This window comes from Centropristis striata, chromosome 9 (assembly GCF_030273125.1).
Source record: "Centropristis striata isolate RG_2023a ecotype Rhode Island chromosome 9, C.striata_1.0, whole genome shotgun sequence".
Lineage (NCBI taxonomy): Eukaryota > Metazoa > Chordata > Actinopteri > Perciformes > Serranidae > Centropristis > Centropristis striata.
The window spans coordinates 25,699,066-25,715,271 of record NC_081525.1 but is presented as its reverse complement, the minus strand read 5'-3'; the positions used below and the strand labels follow the sequence as shown (position 1 = coordinate 25,715,271).

The 16,206-nt window shown below is 40.0% G+C and overlaps 1 protein-coding gene across 1 annotated transcript in view; it reads right to left on the bottom strand.

Moving 5' to 3' along the window:
• The window catches only part of rabgap1l (RAB GTPase activating protein 1-like), a 190,718-nt gene that overhangs the window by 159,268 nt on the left and 15,244 nt on the right, over positions 1-16,206 (bottom strand). Inside the window, exons 8-10 of the mRNA XM_059340861.1 lie at positions 14,978-15,044; positions 14,565-14,667; positions 12,064-12,230 (exon numbers count right to left, since the gene is read on the bottom strand). Of these exons, the coding sequence (XP_059196844.1) occupies positions 12,064-12,230; positions 14,565-14,667; positions 14,978-15,044 (337 nt within the window). The remainder of the gene's footprint in view (positions 1-12,063; positions 12,231-14,564; positions 14,668-14,977; positions 15,045-16,206) is intronic.

Genomic DNA, 16,206 nt, shown 5'->3' with positions numbered 1-16,206 from the left:
ATGTAAAACGACAAAAAAATTGTACAGTGTAAAATTAGAAATGTAATGTTTATCCATGACTGATTATCCACTCACATGGCTTTTCCTTTCAAAATTATTTTTATTGGATTTTCCTTGGATGCATAATTATATCAGCTGTCAGAGCACACATCAGTGTATCCAATACATCCATAGACTAGGCAAGTACAAAATAAATGAAAACACTAAAGTTATAGTAAAAAAATACAAAAACAAAACAAATAGAAAAAACAAAACAAATAAATGAATGAAGATAAACATGTAAGAGAAAATTATGAAATAAAGAAAGAAAGAAAGAAATACATAATAATAATAAAAATTGAATAAAAGGAGGATAAGACACAGACAGACAGAAAGGGACAACATAAGAGGGAAGGGAGGGGTTGGGATGAGGGAGGGACACAGGGGGTTAAGGTCCAGTTGCGCATAGAATCAGTCGTCCTCGACCAGAAATAATGGATCAGCTGGAGGTTTATCACTCTAAATGAAGCCCATCACCTGATTTTTTCTAATTTAAGATTGCACATAATACTCCTGATGAGATGTGTGTAGGTGGGTGGAGCAATATTCTTCCAGTTCAACAAAATTAAACGCCGCGCTAATAAGGAGGAGAATGCCATAACCTTGAGTTGAGAGGAAGTCATAGATATTTTTTCTGAGGTGACACAAAAAATGGCAATAAGGGGGCAGGGAGTAACATATTTTTTAAATAGTTTAGAGAATAAATCAAAGAAAGATGACCAGAATTGGTCCAATTCAGGGCAACCCCAGAACATATGATATAGAGTCGCAGGAAGCATTTTGCATCTGTCACACAAGGGGTCAATGTGTGGGTACATTTTTGTCAGGTAATGTAGATGGTGCAGTACCTTAAACTGGATCAAATTATGACGTGCACATATGGATGAGGAATGTACACTCTCCAAGGCTGTGTCCCAACAGTCATCTAAGATGCAGAAACCACAGACAGAGAGTATCCATCCATACAGAGAGTATGGATGGCAGAGGGAGGCCTCAATATTGACCCATGCTGGACAGTGTTGGGAAGGGCTGTGTATGATATTGAGCAGCCGTCGTACATTACAAAAAGACTGTCTACCATGGACAAAACCTGTTTGATCGGTAGAAATGATAGAGGGGCGAATCATCTCCAAACGGAGACCTAGAGCTTTAGCTAGAATCTTAAAATCCTGATTGAGGAGGCTTGTCGGACAAAAAGAAGAGCAGCACTGGGGATCCTTGTCCTTTTTTAAGAGGAGTGAAATAGTAGCATGATACAAAGTTGGAGGAAGAGTTTTTGCTTGAAAGGATTCAGTATACATCATATGTAAAAGGGGCACTAATTTATCTGAGAATCTTTTATAGAAATCGGCTGGAAAGCCATCCGGCCCTGCAGCCTTCCCGCTTTGCATTGAAGCAATAGATTTTTTTTATCAATTCGGGAGTGATAGTTTCTTCAAGTGACTGAACATCCTCAGGACTTAATTTGGGCACATTCAAATTACTGAAGAAATCTACAAATTGGTTTGGGTTAAGCTGAGAATCAGAAGTATAAAGGCTTGAGTAAAAATTTTTGAACTCATCATTGATGAGCTTGTGATCTAAAGTAATCGAGCCAGAGACAGTTTTTATAGCAGGAATAGAACGGGAGGCAGCTTTCTGGCGGAGCTGGTGGGCTAGAAGTCTAGTAGGTCTATCACCTCCTTCATATAGTTTTTGGCGGGATTTAAATAGGGATTCCTCTGCATGCTGAGTTGTTAAGAGGTCAAACTCTGTTTGTAAGGTGATCCTTTCTTTAAGGAGCTCAGGAGTAGGATTTATTGCATATTGCTAATCTAAAAGGAGAATAGTAGAAGTTAGGTCAGAGATTCTACTTTTGTGAAGCTTGTTTACATGGGATGTATAAAAAATTATCTGTCCCCGCAGAAAAGCCTTTAAAGCTTCCCAGCGTATAGTTAATTAGTCACAAGAAATAGATCAATTTGGTTTGAGACATAGGAGACAAATTCAGAATTAGAGAGAAGAAGAGGATTTAAGCGCCACGACCTATTTAGAGGTCTTTCCTGCAGAGCAAGCTCAAGTTTTAGTGGTGAGTGGTCTGAAACAACAATACCTTGATAATCACACCCTCTAATAGAACCAAGTAGAAAAGCATCAACAAAAAAATAATCAATCCGTGAAAATGAATTATGCACGGAAGAGAAGAAGGAGTAACATCTGGAATTTGGGAATTTAAAACGCCAGGGATCAACATAATTATAAGTCTCCAAAAAAGATTTAACTACCTTGGATGATTTAGAGGCAGGATATGGTTTATTGGAAGAGCGATCACAGGCAGGGTCTAATACTAGATTAAAATCACCACCAAGGATTAAATTATGTGTGTCTAAATTTGGTATAGATCTGAAAAGATTATTAAAAAACTTAACATCATCCAAGTTAGGAGCATAGATGTTAACCAGTGCAAGTGCTGTATTATACAGGGTGCCAAAGACCATCACATAATGACCGTTAGGATCTGAAATGGAGCAGGATACAGAAAAAGGAACATCTTTATGGATGAGGATTGCAGTACCTCTGCTTTTAGAATGAAAATTGGAGTGGAACATCTGCCCCACCCATCCCTTTCTGATCCTAAAGTGGTCTAACGTTCGAAGATGTGTCTCCTGTAAGAAGGCAATGCCTGTTTCCAGGTGATGAAGATGGTCAAATACACGCTTTCTTTTAACAGGATTGTTTAGACCATTTACATTCCAGCTAACTAAATTTGTATGTAATTTCATAAAGGAAGTGCAAATTGGTGTAATAACCTTTCACCGAGGTGAGGAAATTGCAGCAACCGGACCTGTGAGGTGGGGCAGGATAGGGAAGGGGAATAAAAGACGCAACTACAAAGAACACAAGAAAAAAAAAGAGAAAAAAATAAAAAATAAAATAAAAAGTGGCAGAAAAAAACTGAAAAACACAACAAAATACATTTCACCCAGTGCAAAGCAATCTACCCTACAACACTTGGTAACTGTATGTATATACATACTGCGATGCCTTTTTAACAGCATCCTGGCTAAGTAGAAATCAAAGCAAGAAAATAGCAAACTTTTTGTATTTATAACAAATATTTTATAAAAATTAGCTAGATCTTCAAACAACAACAAACACACACACGCACACACACACACACACACACACAAACAATAAAGTGACCAGAAGCAAACCTCAAGAGGCAATGTAACACTGGAAGGGCATTTAACAGCTACTCCCAGCATCAGCCAATAAAAGTAAAAAGTATTTACCTTATAATTGCTAAACCCAGTTGAATTTAAACTGGAAACAAAGTATTCTTGATTAATTCAAGCCCACATAATGAAAGGTAAACTGACGTCGTCATCTTACAGGTAACAAAACAAAAGTAACCACAAATTTACACGTGGACAGAAGAGCATATAAGAAAGCAAGCGGTCACTAAGAATAGAGAAAAAACAATTAAGAGAAGAGAAAAAAAAGGTTAAACATACCGCCGCGGTTCAGTCCCAACAGCTAACGTCAGATAGGTCACTTTTAACAAACAGTCACATGTCTAACCCAAATAAAAAAACAACAACAAGATCATTAAGTTGAAATGTGCACGTAATGACAGCTGTTTGTGCAGACGGACTGTAGTAGGAGTCCTCTTGGAACAATAAACTTATACATACATTTTAAGCGTGCACAAACATTCATGTGTCCCTAAACGCCATCTAAATAGCAAACTGACTTGGTTAAGCCATGTTAGCTCACCGCAACTGAGAATTCAAGTCAAGTGTCGGCTGTGTTGGTGGAGTCACCGGTGGTCACTGACATGTGTTGGTTAATGAAGCTGAGAGCCTCCGATGGCTCGGTGAAGCTCACCTTTCGGTTATCCCACGTGAATACCAGACGGGCAGGATGGTATAGACGAAAGGTGATTTTAGCCTGGTGAAGTCTGCGTTTCACACCGGTAAACGAGGAGCGGAGCCGCGCCACTTCTGGGCTGACATCAGGGGAAAAAGTGAATCCGATTGTCTCTGTAAAGAATCGGCCCCTCATAGCGGCTGGCGAGACGCAGCACCAGTTCGCGTACTCTGTAGCTGTGCATCCGAACTAGAAGTGGTCTTGGCTTGGCCTCAGTTGAAGGTTTGGGTGCGCTGGTACGGTGAACGCGGTCAATATTAATAGGCATCTCAAAGGCATTGGGGCCAAAAATCTCACGGAGTAAGTTACACACAAAAGCAGCCGGTTCAGGCATCTCCACTGATTCCGGCAGGCCAATAATGCGGATATTCTCTCTTCGTGTGTAATTGCCCAAGTAATCAAGCTGTTCTTGAAGCCCTCGTTTTCCTTCGTTAGTCGCGCTACCGTCTCCTCCAGCCCCGCGAGTTGGTCACAGGTATCGGTTAGGGACTCCTCCACCGCCTGAATCTTTTTCCCGTGTACATCCACTGTCCGCTGCAGAGCCGAGATGGCTGCTCCACACTCTTTCTGAAAGTTTGCAAGCGACTCGAGGTTTTCGTTCCTCAGTTTGTAGATGGCGGCTTGGAAATCAGCAGCGGCATTCATCACCGGTGTGGGCGAGCTGGGTGGCTTAACCGTAGACTCGGAGACAGCCGCAGAAGGTGGCATATCTTTAGTCTTCTGTCTCGTATCTGGCATATTTCAGTCTCAAAAGTGTCCAACCATTTATGGATATGGATAAATTGGTAAAAGTCTGCAAAAACACCAATGTAATATATTTCAGCAAGGAGCTGCGGCAAGAGCGTCTAGTACGCTCGCATACTTCCGCCGGAACCCTCACATGGCTTTTCCTAACACTGCTATGCAGATGACACATAGCTCTTACTGTCATTTCCTCCTGATGACCCATCGGTCTCTGCACGGGTCTCTGACTGCCTCTCAGACATCGCTACATGGACGAAGGCACATCACCTCCTGCTGAACCTCTCAAAAACTTAACTGCCGGTCCTCCCTACTTAACCTACAATACACCATGACATCAACATCAAAATTGACTCCCTGGCTGTGTCCCAATGTCAAGGAAGGATGCTCAAACGGCTGGATTTGAAGGATGCCACGTCATCGACATCCGCCGAAGGACTGTCCCAATGTCGAGGATGCTCCGGAGGACAGAGTCCTTCTTCTGCCTGTGTGTATCCTCCGTGCACTCCCATTACTCATAAAGCATTGCGCACACCGGTCTACCGGGAGATTTAAAAATGGCGAGCGTAGAAACAGCGACGCGGGCGGCGCAATATGCATTTAAATATATAAGTATTTTCAGTTTATACTGAATGTTGTCACATAACTTACAAAACGTGTGTTCAAAGTCAAGCAAAAACATATACATAAACAAATGCCAGAATATTAAGCCAAAGATAATAAACGTCATCTTGATACATTGCCGATTAAGTTAATTAATGCCGTCTCAGTCGCTAAAGTTATTGTTAATTAATTTATATGCGTCCGATGATGATGTACTATGTGCAACTATGCCATTCAGAAAGTTATACGTTTCTTTATTGTGTTTACAGGGACCGAAAGTCCGCTATTATCCGTTATTGTTATTTATAAATAACTGCTATTGTACTGTACTGTAAAATAAAAAATAAAAAATCACAGAATATATTTCCATGATGAATTATGCTCCGCTGCTTTTATGAAACTAAGTAGCGGCCAAATTCAGCCAGGATCAATTAAATATTCAAGTTTAATCCACTTTGTGGCTTTTACTTGATAAATCGTGGAGATTCAACCTTAAAGCATCTTCTTCCATTTTTACAAATATGTGTCAGAGTGCTGATGCCAAAGACACATCCATGTCGTGAACTGATTTTGAAATTACGGCGCTGAATTTATTTATGTATTTATTTATTTTTATTCAACTGATAAGAACAGATACTAGAGGCCGAGAGCGGCGCTGAATTTAAGCAGGACGTCCAATTATGCAATGACGCACAGCTGCACACTCCGAAGGCTGTCCAATTTATGCGTTGCACCAGTGAAAGGAAGGACTCTGGCCTCGCCTCCGGAGGACCCGACTCTGAAGGAAGGATCCTACCAAGGAAGGATCCTTGACATTGGGACACAGCTCCTGTGTCTCGCCCCCACCAGGGTGGTGAGAAATTTAGGGGTGATGATTGATGACCAACTCACCTTATCCAGTCATGTTGCCCGGTCATGCCGCTTTGCACTTTACAACATCAGAAAAATCAGACCTTACCTAACTCAACATGCTACTCAACTCCTGACACAAGCGGTCATCATCGCAAAACTCGACTACTGTAATGCCCTCCTGACAGGCCTGCCAGCCTGCACAGTGAAACACCTTCAGATGATCTACAACCAGCCAAAAAGGTTACATGTCACACCGCTGCTCATTGAGCTCCACTGGCTACCAGTTGCAGCCCGCATCAAATTCAAATCTCTAATGCTGGCCTACAAAGTTGTCTCTGGTACTGCACCTACCTACCTGAACGCCCTGATTCAGACATATGCTACCTCACGACCGCTGCGCTCTTCCAATGAACGGCGACTGTCTCTGTTCGTTCGTCCGTTCGTTCAAGGCAATCCAGACTCTTTGCATTTGTGGTTCCCCGTTGGTGGAATGCACTACCAGTTCCTAACAGAGCAGGGACGTCCCTCTCTACCTTTAAAAAACTCCTGAAGACCCAACTCTTCAGAGAGCATTTTCTCTCCTAGCACCACACGACAATTCTATGCCTTAAAGCATTGTCACTAGCACACATTGCTGCACTAATGCCTCTTATTGCACTATACCTTGATTGTTTCCCCTTTTTCTGTAATTCGCCTTTGATAAAAGCGTCTGCTAAATGACTAAATGTAATGTAAAAAGATTCAGCCTACTATCATTGATTGAATACATGTTTTTCTTATTTGTGACAAAATGTTCATGAAAGACTACTATGTTCTTTCTTTCCGTATAGAATATATAAAAGACATGAAAATCGTCACTGTAGCATCACTTAGTGGTTTGTGGACCACATAGCTAGACTTCTTAAGTGTCTTTTAGTACAACCGAATGTTAAAGAAGACACTTTCAGGCAACAATGATAGCCCCTCCCAAACCATACCTGCTCTATCATCTATTTCACTCTAAACAGGAATGTAATTTACAAAATTAACATCATGCTGTATTAAAAACAACTTAAAACCAGAAAATGAGACGATAAACTCATTATGCCCGGGCCACACAGCCTGCATGAGCAATGCATTTTGCATTGTGTGTGACATTTTGTGTTGAAAACCATACACTCTTAGGAAATTAACTATTAAATATTTATTTTTCACTCAGGGGTTGGTAAAGAAGGGATAAAACTTAAATACTTGACTTGCATTCAACAGGTAGAGAGATCTGGAGCTGCTACTGTGTTTCTGCTGGGCAGGCACTGTTAGAAAAGTGTCGACTCACAAATGACCCATATGAACATGGAAATTGCTGAAGTAAATCAGTGATCACTGCGAGAAAGTTTGTTTTGAAGTCTATTGTGTAAAAAATGCTAACTACAGCTTTAACTACTCATAGATCCATAATAATAGAGTGAAGAAACGCACAACAGAACAAAGACACCAGCAGACTTGACCTTGGGTGTCATAAGCTACTGATGTTTATTTCTGGTCTATTCAATTACTGTAGTGCTTCTGCCTCTCTCCTCCACCTGGTAGAACGGATCAATGAGCTGCATTGATCTGCCCACTCGCATGGCGTCTAATGACTAACTCAAGTCAGTGATGAGAGCAAATTGGGAAAGAATATCAAGCCGGGTCTATTTTTAGAGAAAATCTGATGAGGCTTAGGTAACATGTTGGCTTTGCTACCGCTTATGGTGAATTGTTAACCCTACGGGATATAAATTATTAACACTGTCAAAAATAGTGATGGATACTTGGACCGAAAATGGCCAACTGTACAATCACATTATAATCTGCTAGGGATTTCTAATAAGAAAAGAAAAGGAAATAAAATAAAATAATGAAAGGATTATCATTCATTCATTCATTCATTCATTCACCTTAACCGCTTTCAATTAATTTTAATTCACAATCGGGTCGCGAGGGGCTGGAGCCGATCCTCGCTGACATTGAGCAAGAGGAGGGGTACACCCTGGACAGGACGCCAGACTATCCCAGGGCTAACACATAGAGACAGACAATCAAACTCTCATTCACACCTACGGGCAATTTAGAGTCACCAATTAAACCTAAGTGCATGTTTTTGGACTGTGGGAGGAAGCCGGAGTACCCGGTGAGAACCCATGCTGACACGAGGAGAACATGCAAACTCCACACAGAAGAGCTGCAGGCGGGAGGCGAACCGGCGACCCTCTTGCTGTGAGGCGCTAACCACTACATCACCGTGTAGCCCCGAAAGGATTATCCGCTAAATGTTATTCTGTGAGACAAATACCATTTTATCTCACAAAATAACAGACTGACTACTTATGCTTGATTTATGTTATATGTTGCATTGATTTATGCATCTGCCAAAGTGATGTCACACAATCAAACGCACCCATTCGTCGGGATCCCATGCGGCGGGCTTTTGCTTGTTCATGCACATGTGACATTTTTTAACTTCAAGGATGGATGGAGAAAATGGAAAACTTTGAGGAGGTGCAGGTGGCAGAAGTGGGCCAGCACATACATCTGTACGACTCAATGAAAGATCAAGAATTTAAAGCACATTTCTCCAGGACCATCTTCTCCTCCTTCTTTTCTCTGTGATACATGCGGAAAGCATAATTGTTGATGCAAGTCCGTAACTTTCCCTTACAAAGTGATTTTCAACTGTTGTCATGTTAAACTCTTGAACTCCACCAGTATCACTCTCTACGGTTCCATTAGCCTCTGAACTCAAGCTTTTAGTATCTTTTAAGCATAAAAAACTGATACTTTGTTGATTTTTTTCATTTTCCACATCAGAAGAAATTCCCTTGCAGGTATGTATGTTTAGAGCAGCTTGTTCTCCCGTCCAAAATGTCAATATAGATCGTGTGTACAGGCAGTGAGCTATGTCTCAGTATTTCACTGTCTGCTGTAATGACGTTGGGATTCCCGCTTTCGGTTTGAGGCAGGGGTCAAAGAAGCAGCGGACTTACACCCGGGAGAACGGGGTCACATCCCGTGTGGAAACAAAAGTAAACCATTTTTGACTTAAGTTGCATTGTTTACGTGAATCACATTTTTTTACGCAACTTACATTTATAACGTAGCTTGCGGCAGTCACGTGACCCTTGTAACTACTTCACTTCCGGCATTTACATACATTTATTTACTGTTTAAACTGCTTTTTATAACGCCTTACCAGAAGTTTTTTGCCCTACACCTAAGGTCAGTGGTTTTACAACAGAAATCCACTCAAACTGCTGCCTTTTTACAACCACAGACCGTACGTGTGTGCTATTTTTAGAATTCGCCATTGTGCCACGAGCTGCGCCGCGGTACGTTTCGTATGTGACGTGAAACGCGAACTGCGATACGTACTTAACGTGCTGTGATTTGTGGTACTGACACACAACCTCTTCTGCCATTTATGTTGGAGAACTTGTTGGTTTAGAGTTGTACATCTGATGATCTTTTAGAAACTCCCAAATCTTTATTTTTGAGACATGTACACAACATTTTCTTCAGTCCTAATCTGTGTCTAAATGTGGTCTGGACATTTTTTGGGACTCAATCTTGAAATCAACTTCAACAATCGGACTTCACACGTGTCACACAGGTTATGTAGCCTACAGCCCTGGTAGGTTTGTTTCCCAGTAAAGCAGACACTGAATACATTTTCCTGTGAAGCACACGTGGAAAACATTCTGAGAAGCTGGCTAAGATAATGACTCCCTGTTATTTCAGGAAATGATGTCATTAAAAGTAAAGTTTTTAGCTAAATAAGACAATAGGACCACATATTTTCTATGTATGTGTATCACCTATGATTACCATCTTCCACAAAAACCTCCACACAATATTATCTTTTAATTAGCTCTTAACCACAGCACCAGTCCAACACTCTTCCATTTACTGAGGAGATAACTAGAGAGGCAATCAGGCAGACGAGTCAGACCGCCGCTGTTAATTACCCACATGCCAATAATGAGACAGAGCCTCTTATTAGCTCCCTACAATCCAAAGCTTCCCCACACTCCACTGCTTTGCCAGCTCCCCACGGCCTACTATAGGAGATCTGCTTTTCAACAGGAAAGAGGAAGCTTACAGATTAACTGTATTTTTTAAGCACCTGCAGCAGCCACTCAGGCTGGGTGTCCTTGTGTTGGTGGGAGGTAAGTGAATGTGCTTTCTTCGCTCTTCGCTCTTCCCTCAGCACTTTTTAATCTTGTAAGTTGTGAGGAAACTCGAAAGGGCAAACATTTCAGGGCATTTGCCATTTTACATTAACAGTAAGACACAAGACGAGTACCGTTTATTTGGTGCCATCAACAGAACTGGTCACATCAGCGGATTGTGGTGACTATTACTTTGCTGGAAGACGTCTGGTCACAAGATAAGTGTGATAACCGAGTAGAAGTTTAGAACAGTTGCCATTAGCTTTCAGAGAAAAGTGAAATGTTGCCCTGTGCAAAGCTGAGATTTAAGGCGTGCCCATACCAACAGTACACATTCTTTACTAAGTACAAAGAGATCTGACAAAGACATTGCGTTGGAGGAGGGAGAGGGAATAACATGTTGAGAATCGATTAAACAGCCTGACAATGAGCGGCAGGAGGACAAAATGGGGAGCCTAAAGTGGGAGATGCACAGATGGAAAGAGAGGAATGGAAGTCAGCTGATGAGACATTTGAATCTTTCAGCACAAATCTGTGACTCCCACAACGACCAACCGACCTCTTCCTCCACTCCAAACCTCCTCCAAGCTGCCATCCACTCGCTCCACTTCTCCCTGGTCTTTGTGGAGAGCTTGGGCTGAGTTGGTAAGTGATGCCACCGTGGGCTGAAAAGCCCTCTAAAAACATATGTGATGTTGGACTTCATTCATAAACTGGACTTGACTTAAATATCCCAGTGAAAGAAATATGACTGACACCTTTCTGTGCCAAATGTCTACACCCAGCCTCCTAATGGTCATTTATTTACATCTTTACATTTAGTTTATTTTTGACCATTTTGTGTTCTTATCACTAAATGGACAGAGGTTGGGACTGCTTTAGGCAAATCAAGATGAAATGGATTTGCGCTGTTATATACTGTTTATATTGACAAAAAATATCGAATTGTGTTATTTTGTTAATTTTACCTTAAATACATTGCTACTTCATTTATTTTACAACATTAGGCAAACTACTGTCATTTACTTAGATTAAATGCAGTCTTTAATGCAAACAAACAATTTTTGTAGTCATTCAGCACTAATATCAGTATATATTGTTTTATGGGAAGGTTCCTGAAACATTGATTCAGAAACATAAATATTGTTATATGCTTGTTTAAAAAAAATAAGATACTTCAGAAATGTTAAAACCATAAAATAATCCATAATGACCATAAAGCAGTCTTGCTCAGTGTTTTGAAAAATCATTGACAGTGGAAAATAATAAATATATATATATATAAAAATAACCAATAAAGCAATATGCAGAGGAATCATCCAAGATATGGAGGAGTTAAAACTCTTCTGTTCAAAGATGTTTTGACACTGAACAAAGGGCCTCATCATTTCTAATGACTGCTGGATAGTTTTACACTCAGTTTACACTATCCATGTTATTCACACCTTGATGTTACATGAGTGTTGTTTCAATAGCACACCATTCAATCATCAAATTGGCTAAAACCTTTAAATGCCAATATTCTACCACTGTTATCCAGAGCCAGTTACAACCAGAAACTTAGAGAAACCAGGTTTTTTAAACCAGAAGCCCACCAACCTTCTTCAGTTAATTTATACTTAATTAGTCATGCAGTCAGACTGTTGTTTAAAGATAGATTATATGAAGAGGTATATGGAAAGTATGGAAATTAATGCAGCTTGTGAGAGGGTTGTAATAGTTGCAGAAGAGATACCTGTCTGAGTTTGAGGTAGAAGGTCTCACTGAAGGTCTTGCGGCTGAAGTACCAGAAGCGTTCGTTTGATGGATACACCCTGACCAGACTTTCCATCAGGAAGCGAACTGGCTCCACCACCTCGGTGACAACCAGGTCCACCGCCACTGTCATGTAGACCTGCTTATCTGGAGCAAACCAGAGACACAAAGCAAAACAAAACATACGTTACTGTGGATGTATTATGCGGGACTCCCTTGTTTCTTTTATTGTCCTTTGATTTCAATCAGTGAAGGGCATTTGCATTTTGTTTATAATGCTAAGAAGGTTGGATTTTAGTGTTTGTGTGTACACATGATAAACAGCTCTAGGTAAACTGTAGCTTTAAAAGTGTAACCAGGTTATGATTTGTCCAAAAGCTGCTAAAGATTACTAAATCTGCACCAACATCTGCCTGAAAACCAGCCTTTATTTATGTTGCTTTCTAATTTAGAAAATACTTAGAACTAGTAAAGCAAAGTTCAATAGTACAGCACATTTACAAATCCATAGATGTAACTGTAAGCTGAAAAGACTTCAGTATTCATCTGACTGGCTTCTACTGGGAGGCAGGAAACCCATATCATGTATCCTGTGGGGATGCCGCACCCCCTAGTGGATAAGGACGTAACATTCATTTCCTCAGCTTCACAAGTGAGGTCTATAAATGTACTGTATTTGTTAGGTGAAAAGTTCAATCTGCTAGATGAACCCTGGAACTTAAACTTGTTTTTATAATACAGAGACTTTGGTTTATACAACAACAACACAGACAACAATATGTGAGCCTCAGACTAACTAATGCTTCTGTTCTGGGTTCAGTCTAATTATAAAGGAGGAACAAACAAATGGAAAAAGAGACCGAGGGGCTGGAGAAGTTATTTCACACTAGGGAGGTTTTATTATTTTTTAATTAAACAGTGGAGGGACGAAAAATAACTGCCAGCATATTAACAGAAATTTCAAATCTGATCATGCAAAGCACAAACTCCTGTTTTAAAGACATATTTTTTGGGGAAAGGGACTTCTCTGAAGCTTCTTATTGCTGATGCAAGAATAGTTTAATGATAATAAAGGGATGTCTTTTGATGGTTTGGGCTCCCAAGGTGTTGCCTGTAAGAGGCTTTAAGTAGAAAAAGAAAGAAAGTGAACTCTAAGTAGATTAAGTTTTCTTGTTTATAAGAAAAAAAGCTCTGGAAGCTTAATTTTTGCCACAAGTTACCACCAGAATTATCACCACTTACACATGACACTAAAATGCATAATAATCGTATACATAGTACATCATTTCCTTCAAATCCAATGTTTATATTCTTCATTTCTCTTTTGTAAATCATTTAACTGGAAGGAAGCAAGCATAATGATAAGGATTTTACAAAGGATGTGTAACATCTAATAACTTCTTCAGAACATCTCTGTCTTCTCTCTGTCAGTAAGGATGTGGGCAGATGTGTGTGTGTGTGTGTGTGTGTGTGTGTGTGTGTGTGTGTGTGTGTGTGTGTGTGTGTGTGTGTGTGTGTGTTGTATATTGGAGTTAGTCAGGCTTTCTACTGCCTGACTCTCATGAGGTAGTCTGCTTTGACAGACCTGCCATCCACCTTCAAGTCAAACTCTCTCAGCCTTTGAGTCAGCAAGTTGCCAAGTGGTCTAATTTGTTCGCTGTAATGGATTTGGTGAGGCAAGCTGTCTGCCTGTATACACTCTGTGGGATCCGGTCTGAACAGAATGTAAATGCTTCCCTCTTTAAAACACATTACATTTTGCCTCTTCTCGGGTACATGATGATAAATGAGCTCATTTAACTCCAATATGTTTATCTGAGCACTTTCCAATCCATGAACACAAATGTTAGCCAGCATTTACTTAATACATATTTTAAAATATATAAAAGGTTCTGTACTTATTTAATTTCAGATAATCCTCCCTCTATCTCTAACTTGATAACAACATGCATATATAATAGATATATTATAATGCCAGACAGGAATGTGTGTTCACGCTCCAATGTGCAAAAACATGCCAAGCTTTGACAAGTAGTATTAGATCACAAGGTCAGGTGCACGACTACATGTTACGCGAGAGAATGTAGGATCACATGCAGGCTCCAATGCAAGCTCTACATAATTATTAGAAGTGACCTTGAGCTCTGTGCGGTCCCACATCACATTTGTGACTACAATGTATGGAAATTAGATCCCACTCAATGTACGTGTGTGAACAGACACTGCTGGGTTCCACTTGACACAGAGCATAAAAGCGGCAAATGCTATTGCACTAAAAAGGGTAAACATTGTGGCTTTGTGCACCAGTATTATTAAAGAAGTACATTTAAAAATCTGTATTTTTAAGTATTTAGTTATTTTGAATTCAGAGGTTGCTTGTTTTGCTTGGTGATACACAACTGAAAACCTTTAATGTTTTACAGCATAATGAAACAATTATCTGTGTGACATAACATTTAGGGGAACAACAAGTCACCTCACCTTTAGGTGTGTCTTCATTCAGCGCCTGGAAGGCAGCCATGTTTGGGTTCCATGTTCCCGTGATCACATAGGCTTTCCCATCAGAGCTCTTCCCCATCGACTCCTGTTTAATGCATGGATTGTTTACTTGCAAAACAGGTAATTTAAACTACAACACACTGGAGGTTTTGGTAAAATTATTCATGTGAACTATAATAACAGGCAAATGTAATATTTTGAGCAGAACTGGGAAAAAGCAAACTGAGAAAAATAAGGATGATGTATAATAATATCAATATGTGAGAAGTGAATAGACAATAAGGTGACTAGATCATCAACCTGCAGGTAACTTTGGATATACTTATTTAGATCCAACTAAAGAAATAATGATGAAAAAAACAATGGTTAAAGTAACTAAGGTGGGTTTTACTGACCATATCTAGTAGATGCATATCACTGTTGCAGACTTTTTGTCCTGGACTCAGTAGCATCCCAAAACACCTAGAGGGGAGGCAAAGGAGGTAAAATCACAAGTCAATAATCACTAATTCCACTGCAATGTTACAGTTTGCATTCAGCAGCAGAGTGAATCAAAGTAGGCTGGAGAAAAGGGAAACTGGAATATGGAAACAACTCAAGTGACTGAACTACACTCATAAATACTGTAACGTTAATGCATTATACTGTTTCATGCATTAAGATGACACACTTAAAGAATTTCAAGAGTGAGTCTTGTGCATTGCTCATTTAAAAAAAAAGTCTTGATGACCTGTGCAGCTCAAAAGAATCTAGCCTTGCATGTCTTAGTCACTACAGGGTGATAAAATACCCAGCTCCCCCAGCAACTGCTGGATGAAGTTCACAGGATATATTTTCCAGAACATCTGCCATAACCTGCAAATTACAGTGTTACACTAATACCTATCTAAGGTTTTATTATCGCATTCTTGGGTGGCTCAAGTTATCTGTTCCATCAACAATAACTGAATGAAGTCCTTTATCCAAACTATACTAAATGAGCATGGTTTATGCCTTTTTCCAGTATATTTACACCATGCCTTTAACTCAAGAGGCTTTTCATTTTACCAGGCCACCACTGTAAATAAGAATTTGTTTTTAATGACTTGCCTGGTAAAATAAAGGTTAAAAATACCAATCCAACATAATCACTTGTTATAGCAAAGACTGTTGAACATTGGGTTGCTGGTGCCATCAAGTGGTCAGCGTAGGAATCTCTCAGATTCAGAAATGAATTACATAAGAATATGTTCACGGTTAACCCAGCACTAATGCAGCCAGGAGGGCTCAAATTGAGTTTGAAAGATATGGGTCAAGTGATTTGCAATGTGATATTTCAACAGGATTTGTAAGTGTGGACCTCAAGGTAAAAGCCTTTTTTTCCTAACAAAGGTTTCTTTCAAGGTACTAAATTATCCCTCACTGCAGGATAAATTAAGTCTTATCTGATCTTATATTATCTTTCAGCTACTTGGGATTTAAAACAGAACATGATGCACTTTATCCATACATCACATGATGTAAAACCAAACAGCATTTTTTTTAAATTAACCATTAGGCTATTACAAATATAACTAGAAAATTTCCTCTCGGGAAATTCTGAAAGGGCCATGGGGGCTACTGCCGGTGTGTGTACACTATGATG